The 26,422-nt window shown below is 40.7% G+C and overlaps 1 protein-coding gene across 1 annotated transcript in view; it reads left to right on the top strand.

The window, feature by feature from the left end:
• Positions 1 to 837: 837 nt before the first annotated feature.
• The window catches only part of LTK (leukocyte receptor tyrosine kinase), a gene marked incomplete at both ends in the record, with an annotated part of 97,013 nt that continues 71,428 nt past the window's right edge, over positions 838 to 26,422 (top strand). Inside the window, 1 exon segment of the mRNA XM_082485636.1 lies at positions 838 to 880. Within this exon segment, the coding sequence (XP_082341762.1) occupies positions 838 to 880 (43 nt within the window).

Genomic DNA, 26,422 nt, shown 5'->3' with positions numbered 1-26,422 from the left:
CAGTTTCCATTCAGGATTATTGTAGCCCACAGCCACAATAAATTATGCTAATTTGGACTAAAGGACTTCTAATCCAGAGTCAGGGTATCCACAAGGAGAATTAATCAGAAAGAATGTATTCTGATTATAAAAAGAATAGCTGTTTTAAAATAAACTCCCTGTGAAGGAAAAATCCACATGCAAACAAATTGAAGGCAGAGTGAACTAATGTAATTGAAATGCTGATAGACCAGAAGAAAAAGGAGTTTAACAAGTAAAGCGATTAAAGAGTGAATGCATAAGGCTGTAGGCAGAGTGCCTACGCCTTGTTGTGTTGCAGGTCCCTGTTGCTCGTCTCACCAACTGAGGCTGTCTTGCTCAGGAGTTAAGTGGTTATAAGTGAGGTTAAGGAAAGAAAAGAAAAGGGGAATCTTCTCTGTCATCTTAAATACGAGCTGAGTTTGGTCCAGGCAGTGCGTGTGTCTCGTGTGTCATTGAGGCAGCTGCAAGGGAAGGGTGAGAAGGGAGAACAGCCCGGTAAGATGCTGAATTCAGCTTTTCCGAGTGAATAGTACTGCTTAAAAAATTTATAGATGGACGTTTTCGTGTCTGAGGCAACTGCCTCATGGATTTGCTGATCGTGCAGGAGCGGTATGCAAAGAGGGAGGAGGAGGGCAGGAAGGGAGGGTGGCTCTAGGACCCATGCGAGCCTTCCTGAGCAGGAGGTGGGAATTCTCCTCCAAGGCAGCAGGAGCCCGAGCCCAGCCTCAGAGCTCCTGCGGAGCCCGCAGGAAGAGCCGGGAACGTCCCCTCCAGAGCCCCGCACCCGGCTGGGACCTGCCCGCACCCCGCAGAGCCATGAACCGGCTCCCACAGCTCGTGCTGTGGGTCACCACAGTGGGTAAGTAACTTATTTTTTTCCCCACCTCCTTGCGATGCAAACTCCTTCATATGCCCAGGGACTCAGACTTATTTCATTGCCGCTCCCTTTTACCTTTAAAACTACTAAAGCGTTGTTTTGAAAACAGTGGGGAAAAAAAAGGAGAGGGGACAGAAAGTACTGGCGTGAAACATATATAAAGTGGGTGATGTGTGGGAAGGTAAACCTTGATGGTTACTGATTCTAAGTAAATTTTGTTAACTGAAATGAATAGGTGATCTGTAGTTTTAGAAAGGCTACGGCTGACCGAGGCTCTTCGGCTGGAAGCAAGCATTGTCATTGTACAAGGGTTCAGGATGAAATTAGTAGCTATACCCCAGGACCATTTTCTTCTCTGATTACTGGATTGCTCTCTCTGGGACTATTTTGGACAGGTGGGAGAAAGCAATGGTCCAGGAGTAGTGAGGTTGCTTACAGGAAAAGGTGTAGTTTGGAAAAGATGCTTTGTCTGAGGAGAGAGATGAAGGAGACAGATAAAGGGAGAAGAAGGTATAGGGATTATGAAAGATGGAGTTATGAGCTCCCACCTAGAGAGTGCTGCTCAGGCTGAGTTTTGAAAGGAACCTTTGTGCCACTCTGTTTGTCTTTGTCAGCTTTGGTTCTGAAATGAAATAACAGTATATATAACATAATAACAGGAATGAAATAACAGTAGGATAGAAGGATGGAGATGTTAGGAGGGAAACTGCAGTAATAGAAGAGAAGTTAGGAAGAGGCAGCATGCATGCAAGCAATGATGGGAGAAGAAGGTAGGAGTGGGACACATTTACTATATGTGCACAGTCACAAGCAGACTCGTGAAAATTAGGAAAAACCTGTATCAGGTCATGCTGAATTTCTCAGAGAGCTGAAGTTACAATAGTACCCCCAATGCAGAGACAGGGACATCATCTTGACCCTTAGACAAAGATCAGGAGACACTTCTGTATTTCTCAGTGTAACCAACTGTATTACTTCCAGGCAGGGAAGGAGGTAAGGCAAACAGGTTGCTGGGTGCTACAGCTTGTTCTTGCTAGTGCAGTGAAATTCTCTGTCTCTGGCTAAATGCTGAACTCCTATATATTTTCTTTTATAAAAAGACAAGCTGGGACATCGGTTTTAAAGCAGGTTTCATAATTTAGTTCTATTTACAATTGAATGCCAATGCATAGCACAGGGGTTTTGATTTCAGGCTTTTTCTGGCCTGTTATTCCTATCGAGAGGAGGTTGCTTTACTGTCAAAGAGTCCCAGGGCAAGCAGAGCTGTGTGTCCCCACAGCCTCAGTTCTCATGGCACGTGGTCTCATCAAGAGCTGCTAAATATCATTCCAGTGGTTTTGGTGGAGTGACTTCAAACATGCAAGTAAGGTTAGTGTAAGGAATAGTCATTATATTTGCTGTATCTCCAAGTCCGTGGTTTGAAGCATGACTATATTAGGACAGAGATAAAAAAAAGGTGTGTTTCAGAGAGAGCAAGTAGAGCTAAATGAAAACAAATGTACATTTTACAATGTCTGTCCAATCTTCTGCCAAAAATAATCTCAATCGCCCAGGAAGAGACTTGGATGCATGAGCATTTAACTGTGTAGCTGCTTTCACAATCTTCACATGGGTCTTGCTTGTCTCACTGGTTTATTATGGTCAGCTTTCAGACTCTGCAGTCAATTATTTAAAAAAACTCTTGTGTTTCCACTGAGGAAATTTTCCTGGAGCATATTCTCAGAGTGGCTTTATATTTCCTTCTTTATTTGGAAAGCCCAGGGTCTTGGTGATGAGGGAATTTACAGGTCCACTTTTCTCTCTTTTGTTTTACTGGCTGGCATATGCCTTTCTAATAAGCTGTATCCTAAAAGGGTAATTTCAGAGTTCCCATCCATTGAAAATTTTTGCCACACAAAAACACTGGAGGAGGTCAGAACTCCTTTTGGTGCAAAAATTAAGACTCTATGAGAAAATTCAGAAAGTTGTATAGAACAACAGCAGAAAAAAACTCAGAAAAAGAACCCCCAAACCAACAATAAAACCAGGAAAGGACTCAGTGCACAAATGTGCATTGTTCAGTGTCAAACCAACTTCACAGTCATTCAGAGGCTGATGTTGCACACTAGCCTCAGGTCTCAGGAGATGGCTAGAAAAAGGGTGAAAAAAGCCACCAGATGCATGTATGGGAGAATGTTCTTTTTATTTTAAACACCAGCATAGTTTTGAGTCTTCATATTGGATAATTTTCCTTTGATTCCCAGAGTTTGGTGGAGGGTGTAGGTCAGTCCTTTTCTCCTTTATAAAAAAATGGGTTGTGCTTGGCCAGATGTCGTGCTTTTGCCTCTGGGTGTGGAGGGCAAACTATCTGCAAAATTACAGCACAACATATGTCCTGGGCAAACCTCAAACACCTTTCTAAAAGTGCAGTCATGTTTATGTCATTGCTCAAGAGTTTAGCTATTGACTATAACCACAGTTCTTGAGATAATATTAGTAGAGGCATTTTGTCAAGTCTTTCTTTACAGCCCTTTCCAATGCTTGTAGTGGAGCTGTCACAGAATAGGGTATCTTATGTTTACTTTCAGCCTGAGGAATAGTTATGGTTTTGGGTTTCATTGAATCCTTTCTAAGGCAGAGAGGCATAGCGAGGTTGATTACAGGTTTAGGAGTAAGACAGACAGCTGTTTGTTTGTTTGTGTGTGGAATGGTATATCAGCATAGCAATGGTAAACGCCCCATTCCTCCTAGATGCTATTCCTACCTGCATTTGTCTAACAAACAGTTTTCAGAAGCCCAGAAGGTTTTCTTTCTCTCCTCAGGTTTGTCTTCCTCTCAGAATTAAGCTGTCCTGTTTTTTATAGAGTAAATATAAGCTGGTTTAAGTTTAATCAGTCCATACTTGTATGAAGATGCTTATATAGGAGTACCTTATTTTGTTGTAAGCCAACTTAAAATAAACCAGCACACCTATCTCACTTAGCTTTTACTATTTCATGTATCCCTTTGTCTGCCTAGAGGAGAGCATGTCAAGAATGGAGGGGATGGAGCTCTACATTCTATTTTGCCTCTTCATTGAAGAGCTTCTCTCTTATTTTTTTCTTCTTGTGCCTATCTCCACTCAGCTAAAGTAGCATACAGGTACAGTAGTGGTTTCAGTATTTTCACTTAAATAGTTCCAACGAGGACAGCACCAAGTGATCCTGGAAATTTTTCTTGGGAGTTAGGTCCGTGGTCATTTACTGTGCAAATGACAGCATATCTACCAATACTGTGCCCAGTCCGGATACGCAATTCAAGGCACTGTGTCACTGAAAGCCAAACATTGGGCAGATGCCTTGAAATAAAAAAAGACAGTTCTTTTTAAGTCCTAGACAAAGTTGAGGACCCTTTGAAATACAGTGGAAAAGGACAGAATAGAAACTATGGGAATGCCACAATAAGGGAGCACATGCAGACAAATACTGGGAATTTGTGAACTACATCAAGACAACTATTGTGGAGGAGGAAGAAAGCAGGTAGTGAGCTGTGTGTACTGTTAATTTAAAGCTGAAGACAATGTCTTGTGATCAGCCATAGGAGAAATCCATCCTTTTGTCAATTTTACATAGTTTCATAGTTTCTAATTGGCCCGTAAGATCAAAGTTGGAGAAAAGGGTGCCCCGCTCCAGTCATGTTTCAAAAGCATTCCTCTCCCACCGCCCAGAGTCCTAAACAGATACACAGGAGGGTCCTTGTCTTCAGCCTGCTTGAATGTGTGATAGGGTTCATGCTGGCTGTGCTGGTGTGTAGAAGTGCATCTGTGATGTCTGTGACTAGAGTGGAGAGAAATTTTCATCTTGAATTAATTTTAGTGGAAAATGCTGATCTGGTGACACTAAAATGCTTTATAAAGTGTTCTAGGTTTTGAGCTGTTACATATGGAGGTTCGTCTTGTGTATGCCCGGGTTAGTTCATACTGAGACACTCAAATGAGTGTAGCTGTTTTAATGTGTTTGGTGTTTTTTTTTTTTTAGTTCAAACTTTTCCTTAGAGAAGCCTTTTATTCAAAAATCTTAAATCTCTATTTAAAAATCTTAAAACACTATTTAATATCAAATGTTTAGTTTTGACATTGAATGTTATAGTTCAACGCTCCCTGAAATGTGTTGGTCTTTGCAATTTTATAAAACTTCTGAAAAATTGTCAGGTTGACCTGTGACAGTTTTTCTTTTTAAATTTCTTTGGTCTTGCCAGTAACTTGGAAAATCCTGTATTAAAGCCACTCAGTTATCTTGCAATACCACATAGCCATTTGTACCTGGATTTGTGCATGCAGGTGGTTGTCCTCAGGCTGATGTTCATTACTGCACATGTACACAGTGGCTGGTACTGTTATTTGTAGCTTGGTATTGGATTAAATTCCTCAGAAACAAAGGAAATAAAGTTAACCTGAACTTTCTGCAAATCTTTAGTAAAAGCAGAAGCATGAAGCAGCTGCTGAGAGAAGAGGCAGGTGAGCTCTTTCCAGAAATAAATGAAGAGGAAGGAATCCATGGGGTTCTTGGTTAACGCAAATTGATGGATCTCTATGGGAGTACAGTTACAGCAGTGCAACATCTTGCCTTCTGTATCTGGAGACTTTTATCTGAGGCTCTTACGAGTAAGCATGATTTCTGTATTGAATGCTTAAATCAGAGGAGGAAAATAATGACATTAATTATGTTAATTAATTGGATCAGGCTTATAGTCTTTTCCTGTCTCTCAGCATCAGTCCTTCCTCTTACAATTCCTCTTCCTCCCATTCCATTATAATTGCTCTCCCGCTTCTCTCCTCTCTTGGCGTGTAACAAACGCAGTGCTTTGATGTGGCTTGCTAGCAGCAGGACAGGGTGTGCACAAAGATGGAACCCATGGCATTTAGGATAGCAGGCCGGCTTGACATAGTGGTGAGTTGAGGTGTTTCATAAGAGGTGATTTGCAGCTGGTCTGACAGATGTGCTCTGAGTGAATAGGGAGAGCCAGGATCCCTTGTGAGAGTGGTGACAAATCATACTGGTGGGTTATCTGTGCGTGGGAGGAATGTGTAGAGCCTTTGGTTCAGATTGTGACTGGTTCAGCACCATTAGGAGTCAGAGGTGCTGTGCCTGGGGAATGCCAGGTTCCTGCCTTTTTATGCCCAATGTGCAAGAGGGGTGCTCAGGGTGTAGGTACTTTTCAACCAAGTAAATATGGCATCAGGACCTCCCCGGGTCTCTGCACTGCCTAAAGGACTACAGCTCCCGAGCAAGTGGCAGGATCTCACTGAAGAATTTTTGCCTCCCTCAGCTGTGCTGTTTCTAAGAGCTTTCCTCAAGGTGGTGTGCCTCCACACTGCAACTTCTTCCAGTGTGTATGATACCAGCACAACTGGGCCTGTGAGGACTAATGAAAACAGACAGAAATGACATAAAAAGAAATAGAGGTGACCTTCCAGTCTTCCTCACCTAGAAAAAGCAACTCTGGCATATGTACTGAGGGAATAAAGAACTTGGAAGTTCAGTGAGATGCTCATCTGCAGGGCAGGTTTTACCTTTTTAGGAGAATTTCAGGTTGGTTTTCTATATGTGCTCTTTAACATAAAGCTGGCTGGAAAAACATGAAACTCTACACAATTCTGTACAACCTTTTCCTCCACTTGTCAGTGAAAATCTTGTTAAGATTTCTAACTAGCATTATATTTATTTTAGGACTTAGACTACATGATCATTGTAGGTCCCTTCCAAATGAACTAGTCCATTCCACTCCATTCCATTCCATTCCATTCCATTCCATTCCATTCCATTCCATTCCATTCCATTCCACTCCATTCCATTCCATTCCACTCCATTCCACTCCATTCTACCCCATTCCATTCCATTCCATTCCATTCCACTCCACTCCACTCCACTCCACTCCACTCCACTCCACTCCACTCCACTCCACTCCACTCCATTCCACTCCATTCCATCCTATATGAAGGAAAGAAACTCCCCGACAATGGCACTAAGTTTAAAAAAACAGGAGACACCTATTGACATAGGAGGCTCATCAGAGTTAAAGGTAGTCAAGAACGAGACTGAAGTATAGAATTAAAAGCTGAAGTCTTTCCAAAAAGCACAGATCTATCCTTGCAACTCAGCTTAACTTTTGCCCTATCTAATGGGAGAGCCATGTCTGTTAATAAGACATCACAGATTTTCAGCTAATTGGTGTCTGAAATCCCATAAGCTTTGGCATATCAGCCAAGAATGATGCATTTATTCATACATTTGAGTTGCTCACTTGAGTGTTGGATTTTTTTTCCCAGCCTGTAGCACAGCACTTCTTTGAGCGCATAAACTGCCTAACTTTCTGAGGTTAAAGCATCCACATCTCTTCCCTGTGTCTATGTTTATGGAGATACGTATTTATATATTAAAAACATAGGAGTGATAAAGTAACCGAGTGAGAGCCACACTAGGAAGTGACATGGAGAGAGATTAAGGTGTTTTGGTGCACAGAATAAAGTACAGGAGGTGACAGGAGGTGAGGTCTGTTCCTGCATTGTCATAGTAAAGGGTTTTTGTGCTATCCAGGAGCCAAATGAAACCCAAATGGGAACTTTTTTCCCGCCTTGGGTCAGAACCAACCCAGTAACAACAGTTGTATTGGAACCTCAGTGGGAACTGAACCCAATAGGTTACTGGTTCAGTGTCACAGTTTGCTGAAATCTTGCTTCCTATAGCAGAGGTGCCATCAGCATGGGATGGCACCTTGGTGGGCTTCCGAGCAGTTTCGCATCCAGCTTCCACTTCTCCATGGGACCCCTCACAAGCGCCTGCTTCCATACAGCAATGCAGAGCTGGTTTGAGTGGTGCTGCAGCCGTGACCTTTTTCTACAGGCTGAGGGTAAACTCTGAGCACTTGGGCACTCCCCTTTGCAGCTTTACCTCACAACTTCTATTCTGCTTTCCTGGCCTTAGGGAGGCAGGAGGAAACTGTGGGGATACATGGAGAGGATGGGAGGTGGCCAGGACTGGGCAGAGGAGCAGGATGGAGGAGTTCTTTTCCAGTGGAGACCGTGAGCCCAGCCAGTGTGGTTTGGGATTACCAAAAAAAAGGGTTAGCAGCTGTCAGTCTGAACTTGAGCAACCTCAGCCAAAGCCGAATTCAAACTGGAACTGAAAAATTACTTTGCTCCACTGGATAGTTCATTTGGCAGTTTTGCAGACCCTAACGTCTTGACTAATATTTTAGACAATGTAAGGAGCATGGACAATTATGCTTACATGCTTCTAATACCTTAGATGTCTTGATTTTTTTTTTTAATTTTCTGTTTTTATATTTAACTGCAGTCTTAATTTTCCAAGTATCTGCTATTTATAATTTTTTTTCCTACTGTGCTCTGAGTGATTAATACCTATTTGCTACTTTCTTTTCAGCAAATAGAATCATAGAAAAGCATGACCACTTGAAATTTCCTTGGACTTTAACATGTTTTTAGAGTTTGCTCTATGGCATTTTGATGTATACTGTGCTGGAGTCCAGATCTCTTTACATGAGTAACATTTTTAAAGTATGTAATTCACAACGGGAGCATTTTCTGTGTTTACAGTCGCTACAGGAGCCTGAATAGTATTTAAAACCTCTGAAAGAAGCTTTCTTTAACCCCATGCAGGCTAACAGCTCAGCCTAGATTTTAATGAGACACTGGACTTTATGAATTTTATAAGTCCTGATAGCATAGTCATTGCAGAATGCTTGTGTCATGGTTTAGGCCAAATTGGCTACTGGGGACCTGGGGGACCCCAGATGGGACCGACAGCACAGCTTGCTATCCCCATTTTTTTTCCAACTTTCCTGAAGTCCCACATGCCTCCTGGCCCTTCAATATCTATCAGATGCTTAGAAGAACTTAAACTTTTCCAGAGTTTGACAGATTGTATTTGTTAGTCCGTTGCAATCCTAGAGAAGAAATTTGAAAGTCAGTAAAATTTACAAAAAATAACCTTGTCAATTAATTATAAGCAAAATGAGGTGAATAAAGCAAGCTGGCTTTTATTTAGTTATTTCAAAAGGGCTTGTCTTCTGGCTATCGAGGTTGATAGAAAATGACAGACTTATGCAGATCTAGCTCTTTTCAACTTATCTAGAGCTGTGCTAGATTGATTAGACACAAGCATTTAGCTTCCCCTCTGAAAGCTGTTTTCATTTTTGATTTCCTGATAAGTTTTGGACAGGATGTAGCTTTTTTTATTTCTTCCCTTCCCATTGTAATTCCCAAACTTGTTTTTCCTCTCTTGTGTGCCTTCCTGCATATATCTGCATGAAAATTAATTTTTCCTGATGGTGAATATTTTTTTTCACTTATTTTAGGAAAAAAATATGGCAAAATATTTTGCTTTAAACAAGCTGTCTTCCATACTTTCCTTGGTGGATGCAGTTATCCAAAACTGTACAGTACTCAGGGGTTGCTCATGATTGTTTGTGATAATATTTTAATTATATATTTAATACATAGATTAGCATTTTGCAGTGACTTATGTGGCATGTGACTGTACAGGCTATCAGCTCTGGTAAATCTAGCTAACAGTTATTTTTTAATTAAACTTCAGCAGAATTTACAGTCACTGCGGTACCAGAGTACAAGCAGAGTAAGCTAGAGAAGCTACTGCATTACTGATAGAAACTGCTTTATGGTTGCAAGAAGGAGGATTGACAAGAAGCAAGAGCCCAATTAATAATGTTACCGACATTCTTCCACCAAGAATGGTGAGGGGATGCCTTATGTCAAGTAAATATAGAATTTAAAATGTAGAAGTGCTGATTCTTCTGCTGGATTTCTTAGGGCTCTCAAGACTGAGTCAACATGAGGAAGGTCAACATTCAGCTGATGTTTAGCTCCGCTCTCCAAGACTCATTCCCACCTCGACCTCTCCTGCCAACCCCCAGTCGGCAGCATAGACTCATCTTAGCTGTGTCAGTCAGACTGTAGGGTTGCTTTGAAATTATCTAGGTTAAAAGCTAGCTTGCTTTATTGTAAATCATTTCAATGGTCCAGTTACAGTGTGACCCTATACAGCTTATGTAGGTACAATTGAGGAGATGGTGATTGCTGGGCAAGGACAAGAAAGGAGTTAGACTCCCAGTGTGGCCAGGGGAAGTGGAGGGTGGGAGGGAAGTGTTCTGGGAAATTTGTAAGCTGTTGGTTTTTTTCTGAATCGCTCCCCACAGTCGTTGAATAAGTGTCTTGTGAAACTAACCTGTAGGATTAGATGCCTGAACTTAGGCTATGTGAATACGCCCTTACCTAGCTTAGTGATGTCTGCTTTCCATTCTCTTGCAAGGAAGCAAGTGCTCAACATCAGCCTTGTCAGCTAGATTTCAGTGAGCTGACAACTCCAGTGTGAATTTGTACCACTGTGAAAATACCTACAACCTGTTTTACTAAATAGAAAAACACTGTTCTTAGCTATCTAGTTCTGTTTATGACAATTTCTTATTTTTGGACCTTGTTAGCTTTTGGCTTCCAGTTATCAAAACTTAACAGTTTTAGGGGACACAAAGTTCAGACTAATAGTCTGAATCCTATCATTGATGCTATAGTATGAAGAATAAGAGATATACCACGTTGTTTTGTGGCCTTCAAGTCTCCTCTTAGCCCTTCAGACAAAATAGTCTGCTTTCAGCTTTGACCCGTATCATGTACAGCCTGTTGTTAGAGGATGTGCTCTGAAACAATTAGGGATAGAACTGAACTTGTTCTGAAAGTGGAGAACTGGGGTTTACATTTATCATCTAAAAGGCACGCAGTAAAATAGTTTTGGGCCTAGGCTTAAATTTTATATACAAATTGTTTTATAAGATCTAGCACGCACAGAAGTGCTCCCATGAGTTTTCAAAAAAACGTCAGCTACATTTAACAATACTCTTAAGCATGTCCCTTTTATTCTTGGTGACCCAAACACTCAAAGGAGCAAGAAACAAAGTTGGTGAGAAGTAACAGGTGAAAGTACCTTGCTTAGTCTTTCTGAGCTTGGCAAAGGGTAAATGTATAGCAAGCACTGTTTTTATGGTACCTAAACTCTCCGAGCTCAGGTTTCACTTCACAAGATAGGGTTAAAAATCATCAAATTAAAACAAACATATTTATGAGCCATCTGGTTTCTGAGTCTTTCCAGTTTGTGTTTGCTATCCTGGGTAACTATTAAGCAATTTTTGTTGCTGTAATTTTCATGTCATTACATGGCTCCAGAAACTACATGTTTAAGAAAAACACTGTAGAGAAATGAATTCAGAATAGAATTATAAGCACTGGCAGCGCTGGAGACATTTGTCATTCTTTCAGTTGTCCTAACATACTACTAAAAGTAAATGTACAGAATAAATCAATTTTTCCTTTTAATATGACTTTAACTTACACAAAGTGAACTCGGAGGTTGTATTCTCTAACTCTTTTACAATATGATAAGTTGAGTCAGATTTCCTAAGGCTGGTTTCCAGTTCTACCACAAACTTTCTGTATGATTTGGGGAAGGCTTGGTGCCTTAATTCTTGTCCTATTTTACCTATTTTATCTCCCTTATTCAGATGTGGTGAGACATAAACCAGTATGTTCTAGTTCCTTGAAATAGATCCAGTGCATAGAATTTTTTTTTTTTTTTGGCCTTTTTTAATGAAATGGAATTAAGGAGAATCTATAACTCAGTTCCAGTGGAAATTTAAATGTGTTCCTTTAAAAAAAAAAAAAAAGGTATATTTATTCCTTCACATTGAATGTTGGGTTACTGATAAGAGCTTTCTGACAGCATTGGCTTTTCCACTGGTGGAGGAAACAAAAGTGTTCTCCTTAAAGGTGTGCATTTGTATTGCTTTTCCATAATGTATCCTGAGAAGTCACAGCACCGATGAATACATGTAAAATTCTCTTTTGTTTCTCTGATGATGTGATTGATATTCTTCATGCCAGCTTGGTCATTTGTGACACTGAGTCAACTTTCAGAGCATAGTTTCATCTTCAGAAGAAAGAGAGGAGAGAATATAGCTGAAATTGCTGGTGTTGGGTTTCTATGTGCAACTAAATGCTGGCGCTATTCAGAAGTAACACATTTTGTGAATGCTAACTAAAGTACAGTAATCAGCTTCCCTTTCCCCATCTCCCTCATCTTTTTGACAGAACTGTGTGCTGAACATTATCAGTTTTATTAAGTGAAATTTGTTTTTATGGGTCTTGGAACCTTTCTGACTATTTTGTCTGTGGTGCGTGGCCGTTCCCGATCCCCTGCACCGCATCAGACCTACTGCTGTGTCTTGCTTTTTCTCCTGTGGCTTGGTGTCTCTTACACACAGTAGGTAGGAGCACCTGGCAAGTTGAGCTCAGTGAAGGATGCACCGGTGTCTTTAGGTCTTGTAAGAAGTACACAGCTTGTTTCTCTTCTTCCGTTACACACGCCTGCAGTGAACTTTAAAAGAATGCAAAGCAATCACTTGGTGTCTCTATGCCTTTAGTTTCAAAGCCTACATTCTCAGATGCCTAAAGAGGAAGAAATAAGTGTATGCAAAGAATAAAGTACACATTACTCAGGGTAAGTGTCCTTTGGAGGTGAGCATGGCTTACAGCAGCAGAGAATGCTAGCCATGATGCAAGGAAGATATTTGAACAAATCTTGGCTGCTGAACTGTTAAACACCCTGCTGAAATTTGTGCTCAGTTTCACATTCAACCTTCTTCACCCCCTCTGAGTGTTTGTTTGACTGCTTTCCTCTTCTGGAGTCCAGCTGGTGTTGAGAGGCTCAGCTCTCAGCTTCTCAAATGGAAGCCCATTTGGGAGTCTCAGCTGGCATTGGCAGACTCCACATGCTGCTGGAGCACTTGCTGGCAAAGCTGTGGTCCCTACCTTGGAAGCTGGCAACAATTTCTAGCTGAGGCTGTGAGGAAGATGTTTGAAAGGTGTTTGGCTCTTGTCTAGAGCCAGCAGGGCTGTGCTGGGGAGATGATAGTAGGGGTAGGTGCTTGTCCACCTTCACTGGCATGGTAACTGCTTCTCTTCTTCAGAGACACAGGGTTGGGTACTGCACTGTATGCCCTTGGCGTGTTGGTGTGGAATTATAGCAGTGGCCACGACTGCCTTCAAAGCCAAGTGCAGGCCTCTCTGTGCCCAGCACTCTGCAACCTGCTCCCTTGCAATGCTCTGTCAGTGAAGCCTGTCTTACCAGTGTCCCAGGAACTGAACTGGCTTTCCATCATGCATCACAATAACTTTAAAACCTAGTCTTGCTCTGAGTAGAAGACAGTGAAGTAGGAATTCAGTGCCCCAACAGCAACTGCTCTCTACCAGCTGTCTCAAAATATTGTGATATAAAAGGATATAGTAACAGATTCTGGTTTGGGTACTTCAGATATGGTTATGGCACTATGGCAGGTTACACGGTTCTCTTTTTCTTAACGCAAGATAAAATTATTTCTTGTTGAAGCCGTTCCTAGGTGGAGAGCAATGCAAATGCTTCAATGTCTGCTTCCAAAAGAATGTACTATCTACTGTTGACTATGCTGTTCCCTCAGACTGCGTATGTTTTGCATGCTCTGTCACACTTCCTTATTACTGTAGATAAAGCGGAATTCATCCTCTGCTTGCAAGGACGCAGTAGCTTTTAATTAACCCAGTAGCTGGCTGTTGTGCTAACAGGGTTTCTTGGAAATGCTTGGGACACTTCTGGTATTTACAGCGTCACTTGCAACTTCCTGATGCAGGCTTGCAACCTCAGGCTTCTTCAGGGGGAGCTGGCACAGAAAGGACATTTTGAGATGTGTGGTTCTGTGAGAGGTCTGGAAGAAGCTCTGTTGAGCACTGATGGGAGACTGAAACAACACCAATGATTTTACCATATTACTGATTTTACCATATTTTACCATATTATCCCAGTACTCCACTGGGATAATATCTAGTGGAGTACTAGGTGGGCAGTGGGAACTCTTGACAATTATACATGAAAAAGAACAGTACTACTCAAATATGTATTTGGTCTTTTCCTGTGGATGATAATCTAACTACAGCTACAATTTCAGGCTGTTTACAGCTGAAAAGGTAAAATGAGATGCAGGATGAGCTGTCTAAGTATAATCTAAATGTACAGAAACTGTGACAAGTGTGCTGCTTCTGGTGGACACTGTGAGTCAAGGAACCATCTTGGTCTGGTAGCTCATTTTTGGATGTCATAAGAATGTGTACTGAAAGTGTAGGAATTGTGTGGAATTAAAGAACCTTTCAGGCAGTGCCTGTGTTAACTGTTAAAAGCTACATGCCACTGTGGGGCATTTTATCACCTTGCAGCTGCCTTATGTAAGGGACTCCACATTGATATACTGCACTGGGGGCAGAACCAGGTTTGCTTTAGGACTTGTCATGATTCAGGCTCTTACAGGGGACTAGCAGAGAAGAAAACTGCACAAGCTCTTGACCTCACGTTGTTTGTTTTCCTCATTGTGCTGGCTCATGTGTGCTGGCTGGTGTCCTGGGAGCAAAGAACTAAGGCAGTCTGGTGTTCATCTTAACTTGCTCATTTGATTGAGGGCTGAGGAGCAGAAATCTCATTTTTCTCCCTTGTGTGGACAGGTCTGGAGTGACCTGTTGCCAGTGAAGAAACTCCAGCTGCAGGCCAACAGTAGTCAGGCACTGATCTTTAGGGAGACACCACTGGGTTATGTAGTCTCTTTCGTAATTCTTTGATAAAGGCCTGGTTAAAGTGAGTAGTTATTGAAAGCTGATGGTCTCATACCATTTCCCCACCAATCACTTCCAGAGAGTGAGTGTTCGTCTCATGATTCCAAAAGAATTTAGTACTTCAGATGGTAAGTGGTGGTGGAGCACGTCTGTACTCCAGCAGCCACAACTTTGTAGAAGAGGCACGGGGGTCCCAGTGGACACCAAGTTAAACATGAGCCAGAAATTTGGCCTTGCAAAGAGGGCAAATGGTACCCTGGGCTGCATTGGATAAAGTATTGCCAGCAGGTGGAAGGAGGTGATCCTTGCCCTCTGCTCAGCACTGGTGAGGCCACACCTGGAGTGCTGTGTTTTGTTCTGGGCTCACCAATACAGGAGAGACATGGACATACTGAGAGACTCCAACGAAGGGCCGCAAAGATGATGAAAGCACTGTAGCATCTGTCCTATGAGGGAAGGTTGACAGAGCTGGGACTTTTCAGCCTGGAGAAGAGAAGGCTAAGGGCGGGGGGGGGGGGGGGGGGGGGGGCGGCGGGGCGGATCTTATAAATGTCTGTAAGTACCTGAAAGGAAGGTGCAAAAAAGACACAATCAGGTTTTTCTCACTGTTGCCCAGTGACAGGGCCAGAGGCAACGAGTACACACTGAAACACAGGAGAGTCCCTCTGAACATCAGGAAACACTTTTTTTTCACTGTGAGAGTGATCAAGCAATGGCACAGGTTGCCCAGGAAGGTTGTGGAGTCTCCATCCTTGGAGATATTTAAAAGCCGTCTGGGCATAGTCCTGGGCAGCCTGTTCTGGGTATCCCTGTTTGAGCAGGAGGGTTGGACAAGATGACCCCAGAGGTCTCTTCCAACCTCAATCATACTGTGAATAAGTTCACTCTGAATGAATTCACTCTAATAGAAGATGGTTTTATTTTCTTTTGAACAAATGTAAGAGCTTGAGTTGAGATATCCAGAGAATTCAACATTCATGTGTTCTGTTTGTTTGCATCCAGTGTTTTTTTGTGTTTGTTTCTCATGCTTATAGACACTTTCCAGATATATCCAGAAATGCATCCAGTTGTGGTTCCCTACTGCCTGCAAATGAAATAGCTCAGGACTGGTGGGAGGGACAGTCCCCAATAATTTTCTTTCAGGCACTATTTTGTTCGTTGGTGTTTAATCACTTTATCCATGGTCTGAAAGGAAGTCAGAAATTTTCCCAAGAACCTTTGTTTCTTTGCAGACACTCATTCTGCTTTCTTCTGCTTTGATGTCCTTGCACTGATTTCACACTGGGGTGGTTGTGACATTCTCATCTTCAGCATGAAGCTTAAGACAGACTGAAACTTCTTTGAAAGGAATGAATGAGAGGCACCTTTGTCCTAAAATGGATCAAATCAGTGCTGGTATGATCTAGCTATCAGTCATTTGGGTTTTCTACTTCTCATTCCCTTCCATAAAGCTGTCTAGATATAAGAGCTGGGGGATATTTTCAAAGCATAGTTTGCTGGTGTTAAGAATATCAGAATAGCCACGATAGTGTTGGCTGTGCCAGTGTGACAGAGGAATTCATAAGGTTGTCAAACCCTGAAGCTCATCCTTGCAGTAATGAGAGACAATAATCTGAGGCCCCCTTCCTTGGAAGGAAAGAAATTCCTAATTTCACCATTTCTATTTTGGCACTGATCCTGAAGTGGTCCTTTAAAGGAAAGAAAGGCGTCATTATATTTAAGGACTTCCTGTCAGAAGTAAAATAAAAGCCTTCATACGAAATATCCCCCCTTAGCTGCTTTCCAGTTGGGAAGTGTAATATAGTAGCTCAGAGATCTCCTCTCTAAACCCCACTTCACTCTCTGAACCCCACCTTACTCTCTTGGAAGCCAAAAATAAAATATAAAGCCAAGATAAGGAAGTGTCGTTCTAGTCATAGTCATTCTTTAGAACATGACTGACTGTCTTCTGGTTTATGTGTTCTGAGAACAGTGGGATCATCTGGCTATCATCCCCACTTTCTTCTATGTTTCTTTGCTGGAGGGGAAAACAAGTGAAAAAAAATGAAATGCAGGTGACCACTCTTCTGTTTGCAAAGTCATTTTCCTACCAAAAGGAGACTGGTACAATTCATAAATCTTGGTTATGTTGTTTTAGGCCATGAACAAAACCTGTGTTTTGTTTTTCAACCCAAAGGTGATTTTTTTGGATCCAAAAATAAAGTTCAGATCTTGGCACAAATGACAGAAGTGTCTTTGAAAATAAAGAAACAATTTGCCAAACAGCCATAAGGTAGTCTAAGTCATCCCTGACTTTTAGTCCATTCAGGAAATCCCAAATACCAGGCCTCTCCCACCCACTGAGAATCTGTTACACAAAGTTCATTGCTCCCAGCAGTAATCCCAATTGCAGTTTGAAAAAAGATTCTGCACCTCTTAACATTGTGTTAGCTGCAAGTTAAGGTATTCATACTGGAGAGTCATCTCTCAGGTGGCAAATATTTCGAACAGCACGAACAAGCTTAGTCCTAATCCTTTCCAAAAGAGAAACATGCAGATCTTAGGAAACTGCCCAGACTCACCTTCCTCTGAAGGCTTGGCTCTCGTGCTATTCTGAAGCAGTAAGCAATGAAAACATTACTCTTTTTAATGTTCGGCATACCGTCAGGGCTCCATACTTATTAAATTGTCTTGTTATTAAGATGACTGTTTATATTGGTGCTGTGATTCGAGTTAGCATCCTAGACCTGTCTGCACAGATTGATTTCCTGATGTCTGCTCCAAGTCTCCTTTTTTTTTCTGAAGGTCCATGGTAGTTCACAGTTGTTCTTTCTAAGAGAGCTTTGGCCGACCTCATACATACTATAGCCTAGAAAAATGCCTTTCTTGCTGTGCCACTGTGGCCTGTCAGGCTTCATTGATAAAGGACGTCAACTGTGATCTCTAAACCAGTCTCCCACATTTTGTTTGCCCCGTTGCTGTTGAGGAGGGACCTCTTCTCGGTCACTGCTGTCCTTCTCTGAGACACTCTTCCCTCTGGCTGAGTCCTTTTCTTTGCCTTCTTGATTTTTGACCTCCTCAGTCTGGAAATTGTGCCTGCCTGCCCCAACACTGTGGTTGTCTTCAGTTTTGTCTGCATTGCTGTTTCGAGTCTGAGGTTACCTTGTTGACTTGGTGCTCCCATAATTGCTGCTTCTAGCCACTGCTTTCTGTAGCCTGTTTTGTAGCTGTGCATAGACTTGCTCACTTACACCCAGTGTACTTGGGTCCACAACAAGGCCTTGGCAGTGTGGCATCAGGCAGCTTGTCTACCTTGGCTCTTCCCTTTTTTAAACTCTCCTGCACCCATTTTTTTTCCTTCTGAGCTGTGGTACACCATGTCCATGGGGAGCAGTGTCAATACTTAGGGCCCACTGATTTCTCTTCTCTACTTCTAAAAGTGTGTATTGCAATGGTACAAAACTACCAACTAGTAGCTTCCCTTCATCCTCATGTCTCTTTTTGCCTTTTGGTCATCGGTTTCTTGTCTCTATAGTTATATGTTGCTTTTGGAGTATCTTTCTCTAATTCCCTCTTGCAGTTAAATCTGCGGCATTTAGGACTAATGTGGCATGGTCTGTAATTTGTTTGTGGTGTTTTTTTTTGACAGTTGTGCAAGATTCTGCAAAATATTCTTCCAGTTTCTTAATTGTAATTCATGCAAACGCGTCTATTTCTGGAGACAGCCTGGAGTAGCAGCCCATGGTGCTAACATACTTCTGTCGTTAAAATTAAAAAAAAATCCATTCTGACTTTTCCAAGTGTTGGGTTGGGATTTAAAGAAATTGTGAACTGTTCCTTGTTTGATGATTATATTATTTGTATGTCTTACATCGTTCCATTTTTATCTTTAAATATACATGTGTATTTATATACACACAAAGTTGGAAAATTAGTCATTCTTATTAAGCTTCAGATATCTCCTCTTTCATCTGTTCTTTCCATCACTCTTCTCAATTCACATATTTTGTTTTAGTCATAGCCTACTGTGCAGGATTCCTTCAGAAATCAATAGATGGCTGATCTAGGGAGTATCTGTTCTAATTTTCAGCTTATGCACATGTGCTTAGCATTTACTTCTATATGTCTCTTTGATAATTGCCGTGACTGGGTTTCACGATCCTGGTTTGTCTCTTCCTTGACATAATTTCCATCCCTTCTCCTCATTCAAAAAGCAGGAATATTCTGGGCATTAGGTAGTTAGGGCTCAGTGCAGATTAACTGGAAACACTTTTCACTGCAGTTAACCTAATGATCTTCCTAGTCACAGTTCAGTGGATGATATATGAGCTCTTCCAGGTTTTGCTAACTCCTTTGCTGGAGGCTGTGCCAAGGCTGATAAAACTCTGCATTTCCCTGGGCTGCATGTATCTTTTTTAAAATTCTAATTACTTCCTAGACATCCATTTCCTTGGAAACCATTCTTTTTATGCCATGTGATTGCTGGACAGGGTCTGGTCCTTCATCTGCATCTTTCATTTTAAGGATTATTCTTCAAAGTTAGTAGTTGATACCAAAGTTCTCCACAGCATAATATAAACTTCCTCTCCCTTTTCCATGTCCTGATTTATTTTATTTTTTTTTTGTGGGTGAGGAGATGGCGTGGAGAAAAAGGGATGTGACCCTGAAGAACTTACAGAAGACACCAAGAATGAGGAGGATAAAAAGTTCTGCTTCCCTCTTTTTACAGATGGCAGCCTGGGCACTAATTGAACAAACCCCAGGTAACACAGAGTGTTGATGATGCACTGGGGAATTTAATCCAGTGTCTTGGAATTCAAGGGATACTGCCAGAAGATTCAGTTTTTAATCTTGTACTTTTCTCCAACCTAGTTTAGTCACTGAAGGATTGATCTAGACAGCAGTCTTTTACTGTCATGACAGAGATTTTTAGCGCACGTTAAGAGGTACAAAGTGAATTCGTGACAGACCAATTCACTGTGTGGCACTTACAATAGGATTACTTTTGGTCAACTTGAGTCATCTAGTAGGTGAACAGTTTAAGATAGCCTTCTAGACTCTTCCTGTTATGCTCTTCTGTCTCTGTTAACTAGTTTACACACCTAAATACTAGGTGGCTGAAGTCATAAATCCCACTTTTATGTATTTATTGGACAATTTATGGTAAGAAATAGTTCATTCTCTTAACAGTACTCCCGTGCATCCTGCCTTTTCACAACTTATGCCTATGAAAACTAAATTTTGGCATGGAGCAATTGGAATTTCTCCTTCTGGAAAGGCATTTGGCAGATACTGAGAGGAGACATGTGGCAGTACTTCCATATTTTCCTTGCGGTATTAAAGAGAAATTGTAGAGGATGGAATCTTCCATGCTGCTCCATATAGCTGCTGCCAAGGTGCTGGTGGTAGGCATACTGCTAGATGAAATTTAGCAAAAAATTCCTGTACTCGTAATCTCATATGAAAATATAATTTGAGAAAGATGGCCCTTTCTGAGAACGGAAAACCACAAGACCACAAGTGCAAATACAGCTGCATAAATCTGATCTGTTAACTGGAATGCTATATTAAAAATTGGAATACTTGTGGTGTAAGTGAAAAGTAGGATGAAGCAAATTACTGTGAAAAATAGGCTGGGCACTAGAAGGAAAGTTAGCTGTTTGTAAGGTTGCTATGAGCTGCATTTCCATGATATTAGAATCAATGGCACACCTATTAATAACCTGTCCCTGGCACACAGACTGTAAACGAGAGTACATAAATGTCAGTGATCGGGTCAGATTGTTGCAAGTATGATGGCAAAGAGTCATCTCAAAAAAAGAAACAGAAAATGCAAGGGTTCTATGCTTCTGAAACCTTCTTCCAAGAACAGACCTAGAACGTCTCTGTCAAAGTACATCAGTTTATTATTCTTTTCTGTTACATGCAAAGCAGCTGACTATCACTGTGGAAACCAGGAGCTTGCTGCCCTGACACTTCCTGGTCTATTCCTGGAGACCTAGCATGTTCTTTATGATCCACTGTGTGGTAAGGACATTAAAGAATGCAATACCAACAACTGAACTAATGAATGCTGTTAAAAAGAAAAATCCATGAAGAAAGAAAGGATGCATTTTCATACAGATTTAGCCAGAAAGATTGCAGAAGTCATTTTCTGCCATGTTTTGGAAAGCTGATGGAATATGTCCTTATTGTTAGAAAATCACCACCTGCAGATGTGGTTTTAAATTGGTGGGTTTGTTGCAACTTCAGAGTGTTCAAAGACTGAAAAGAATAAGGTGGGTTTAAGACAACCTTTTATTCCATGAAACTTTGTCTTTTTAACTGTATTCCTATTGTTAATTAATCAAACTTAATACAATTATTCCATTATTTTCCTCAAGTTTGTAATCAGGCTCCAGCATATCATTTGGTTCCCCTTTTACCATTTTCAAACATCAAGAAAATGCTCACTTTCTTTTCATACTGAGATGCTTTCAGTGTTCTGAGACTTTCTAAAACGAGTGTTATGGCAGAGGTACCACCAGTCAGTTTGTTAAAGACTTTTGGCTTCAAGCTGTCTAGAGCTCTTGATTTTTAAATGGTTTATGCCTGAGGAGGTAGTGCCTTTGCACTCTTATATGGCGCACATGTACTGTGGGGTTTTTTCCCTTTTAAATACAGAATCTACCGTTAATGGAACAATTTGTCTTTTCAGGATCATTATTGAGAACCTTATGATTTCTATTTAGTAAATGGCCGTGTCTTTATTCCCTCTTGTGCTATATGCTACCTAATATTAAGCCATGTGCATTCAAATCCTGCAGGACTGAAGTAGCAGCGGTGTAATATAGCATGTCACTGATTCATCCCTTCTTTATTCTTACTCAGCCTGTCCTCATAATCTCACAGCAGCTTCCCTCATACCTCAAGTGTTCTGGAAAGGTGTATACCCAGGAGCTAATTACAGAGACATAACACTAGTTGCTGGTTCATTGGATATCTGTTAATAATTTGATACTTCTAACCTGGCTGAATGACCTCAGATTCTCTTTCTTCTCTGTATTAGAGAACATCCATCCACTTCTTTTATTTCTGTCCTGTGGTCATTTTAGTGCTCATCTATACCCTTGTGGTTATCTGATATATATCACTGTCACATGAGAATAAAAGCATCAACCATGACTTCTTAAAATCAGTTGAGGAAGTTTTGTGCATACATCAGCAAAGAAAAAGGTGAGGGGTTAATAAAAAATGTTGGTAGATTTGACAGATAGTGCTTACAGTGGTTACATATGTGATCAAATAGATACTGAAATTGTGTCAGCCACTAAGGTGCACCAAAACACCAGGTGTCTGATCACTACAAGCTGTGCGACATGGAAATGAATGTTGATTCTTGACTGATGTGAAGAGGACAGATGTTGAATTCTGCTCTGCAGCATGCCACTGAAAAAGCTTTAAAGTGACCGGGAATGGTTAGACAGCACTTGCTATACTTTGTGATATCAATGTTACAAAACCATGTTTACACGGAAGCAGCTGAATTAGCAGAAAGAACAACAATGTAGTACATGTTAACATATCTAAAGCATGTTCATTCTTAGGTTACCATAATCAAAATTCCATAAAGAAGGAGTTCAGACAACACAGGAGGGCTTTGATGTGACTAATTAAAGAAAAAATTAAGTAATCTTTTTATTATTTTTCACAAAACCTGTGGAATGGGGTAATTTTGAAATTAGGAGAAAGCACTGAATGGATGATAGGGTATAAATTGTTTACTTCTTCATAAGGATAGATTATTTAAGAATTGACAATAGCAAAATAGGTTTGTGACCAGACCAAGGAAGGAAAACTTTGAGACTAATTGTTAGGAGTTTGTTTATGGGTAGAAATCACATAGCAGTAAACACTCCAAACCTGTGTTACAGGTACTGTAGCAGCATTTACACTTCAGAAAATGAACATAATGTTGCAAAAGTACTTGCTGAGAATAGAGGTTGTAAGTTTTTTTAGAGGTGTGCTCCAAAACCCTCATATAATGAGGAGTGCTCCATCCTCTCCTTCCCCACCCCCAGGCATGCGTCTCCCTCCCAAAATGAATCTGTGTCTGGAAACAAGGAGTTTAAATAGAAATAAGGAAATAAAGTTATTTCCAGCAGTACTCATTTCTGGAGAAAATGGCTCCATGAGAAACTTAAAATGATCTAATATAGAAGTTTAAGAAAGTATTTTATGCAGCTCGCCAGACTTACAAGCATAAAAACGTAATGTGCCTAGCACTATTAAGTTGCTGAATATTTAATGACAGTATACGTATGATTGTGTCAAAACGTAATACAGCATACAATCAGAAATCTCCTATCTCAGCTTCAGTACCCAACTCATTACAGAAACTTCTAACTTTTGTCAGTGTTGCTGTTGCCATTATAAGTAAATATCAAGATTAAATATGTAGCCAATTCAGGAAGCTACATTAAATTCCTAGCAGTGTTAGTCCATAGTGGGTGTTAGTCTACTTGAAATAAACAGGAAATATTTCCTTTTATTAGCTGTTATTCCAGTTTATTTGCAACTGAATTGGAATAATTGCTATCCAAATGCATCTGGGTAAACTTTAATTTTCATAAATTAAATGACAAGCTGAAAAAGTTGAGGGCAAAATTTTTTCTCACATGATTCAGATGAGGCTTTCTCCAATTCATCATTTTCTCAGGGTGCGGTGATAGGACAGTGCTTAAGAGGTTTGTAAACATGCATATGGGGCTTTTGGTGGGTTTTTTTTTGGTTTGTTTTCAGAGCTGCTAGTAAACAGTATGAGTTTGGGTGAGGACTGGAAAGCAACGGTTCATCTGTGAGTTATAGCTGTGAAGATTCTGGGATCCTTTTAAGTGAAGTTCATGCTGCCTGTACTGTTCAACTATTACTCCAAAGAAGGCAGCAAAGGAGCATCCTTGACTTTGTCTCCTGTTCACCCCAGCTGTTTTTGTAACATTCAGTGCTGCTGGTTGCACCGTGGGCTCTTTTGAAAGTGTTATTGCCATTGGGGTTCTCTGTGGTGACGGGCCAAATTTTGAAAGGCAAATGCCAAAGTACTGTGGTTTTGGGTTTTTTTAAATGCATTTAAGAACTCTGGCTAATGTAGCCAAAAGCTTGTGTCTTACAGGAGAATTAGACCACACCAGCTATTTCTAGGATGCAGAAGTCTCTTAACTGTCCCTGGATTTCTGATGTAATAGGGTCCCTGAATCCCTGAGTAAGTGGAAGTCCATTCCAGTCCTGACATTGTTAATTTCTTTTTATTTTTAAAAGACAAAGTATGGTTATTAGGAAGAGAGGTTCTTTCTCATGATTCACCAGTCCTACTGAGCAGAAAAATATCTCCAGTTCACTTTTGAGTGGCTGGGAAGTGAAGACACTTGTCCTTGGCTATATCAGTGTAACAGTTCAGTCCTGAAACACTGGGATTCATCCCACCTAGGCTGTCCAGAGAGGATTCAGTTCTGCCACAAATCCACGACTGGCAGACATGCAGTGAGCTGCTATCTAGAGGTACTTTTCTCAGTGTCTATATGGGGAGACCCTACACAGACCATGTCATTTGGGCACCTCTCCATTTAGAGAAGAGTAATCTTATTGTACTACTAGTTTTTGTTTTCTTAACAAGCTATTGCATTGTTTGGTGAGAGTAATTGCAGTCATCTGCATCAAAGCTTCCACAATGGCAAAGCAAAAAAACCAACAAACTTAAGTCTCTCTTCCTTTAACCTTGAAGGAAGGAAACTTCCTTGTTAATCACTCTAAAGAATATTTAGAGTGTGGGCATGGTTGAAATGGTGGGAAATAACGCTGTTAATAGTTCCCTGTGTGTGAATGAGAACTGGATAGGACTTTTTGAAACTAGTAAACAGGTGAACGAGTGTTATTCAGAGCTAGTATGGTGAGTTATCAACCTGTTTCAATGACTTTCATTAAACGTTCAGGATTTTGTACGCAAAATCAGAAATAAGACTAATGGAGTAATAGTAGTTTGTATAACAACAATGTGATACAAGAAAGAAGCTTACTGCACTCTCTTAAAACTTGTTTAAAGGTTTAAAATTGGCCTGGAATGTTGTGTCCTGCAACAGCTGCACCAAGACCACGGTGCTAGATCGGAACTGAGGTACAGCTTCAGATCAAAGGAATATAGCCATCACTTTCAGTCTCTTAGTAGAGGATTGAGTTTCAACCTTGTGATTTGATTTGATTAGCTGATGCATTCATTTGATGATTTCAGAATTTGATTATTTAAGACATCACCATTAACCCATTTGATTTATTGATCCAAATTCTATGTGACCTCGACTTGGCTATAGTTAGATTTTAATTTAGAGAATTTAAACCAGTATTGGGCTAGTGATATGTTGTTTTTTTCTTAATATTTCCTCGCTAACTTTTAGAAAGAAAGTCTATGTGGAGTGCATAGATATATGTTTTGTATATCCTTTGTTCTTTTAAACCCAGAAGTCTTGGGAGAAAAAATGTAATTTAGCTTTGGTATTTCAAAGATATTTGGCTCTCTTTAAATTAAATCCTTTGTTCCCACATATTGCACAATACTTCAAGCAGCAGCAAAATAATACCTTGTAAGTCGCAGTTTGCTCGTTATAAAATCCAAAATTAACTAAGAACAGGTAATTATCCACAAACTGCTAGTTGCTTATTTTGGCAAATCTCTTCAATACATCAGTTCACACACATAAAACCAGGTCCTTACTGTACTGTGAACTGAGTTAGCAGAAATATCCACATAAATAGCAAAAGAAAAACATCTAAAACCCCAACATTTAGCTCCACTAAAATATCATAATATAGTTCAAAATGACTCATGAAATTCACGTATTCAGAGACCTGGTTGGAAGTCAAAAGCTTTTATATTTAACAGGCTTCTTCAGTGAAAGTCAGTTAATCCTGAAATGGTGAATACAGTGTTCTAAGGAACTAGAACAGAGAGAAAGCTACAATAACGTCAAACCGTGGGTGGGAATCAAGACTGAATTTCAGTAGAGAGGTGAAAGGGTCCTACAGATGAAGGTCTGTTCTGCAGGAAGCAGAAATATGTGAAATACCTAAAGACAGCCCAGGAGGACACCTTGACTCTCTATTGCTTAAGAATATCCATAACACTGTTGGAAAACATTGCTGTGTCACTGATGCTAAAGCAGCCATGCAGCCTGATTTCTTCATGGCTTTCTGTCTGGTTTGGTGTTCACCAAACTGCTTGGACTTATGTAATGCTGGTGTAACCTGTCAAGGCAAAGAGGAGTCAAGCATGTGACTTACTGACAGTGGATTCACTTAAGCAGCCAAGCATGCTGCAGAAAACGGAGGACTATAGAACCAACTTGGGTGCCTTGGGTTATTGAGTACAGCTTGCCACAGTCCCAGGCAGCCCTGTCATGGAAATTTACATCAGAGAAGACCATAAAACATTCACCCTGTACTAGGAGTGCTGGAAACACAAAAAAGCAAGAGCTGACTGTGATGCTAAACTCTCAGATCTGTGTCAATGCAGCGGAGCTGTCTTACGGGTGTTCTGACCCAGGCCAAGTGTAGGAGCCAAGGATTAAGTCTGATCTCTTTTCCATGTGCCAATTGCATCATTCCACCTGAAAAAGATAGTTGCCTCATTAAATGAGGTTTGAACTGTATCACAAAGACTGCTACAGTATTGCAGGAGTATCAAACTAAAGTGGGTAACTGAACATGTGCTCTGTCTAATGCTCGTGGGAGAAGCAAAAAGCAATGCTCTAAGTCCTTTTCACTAGCTTGATCTTTCTAAACATCTGAAATCAATTTTGGACAGCTTAAATAGCAGTATCCCACATGCTAGGATTCTTCCT

Source organism: Vanellus vanellus, assembly GCF_965231255.1.
Source record: "Vanellus vanellus genome assembly, chromosome: 6".
NCBI lineage: Eukaryota > Metazoa > Chordata > Aves > Charadriiformes > Charadriidae > Vanellus > Vanellus vanellus.
This window is presented reverse-complemented; position numbering and strand designations above follow the sequence as displayed.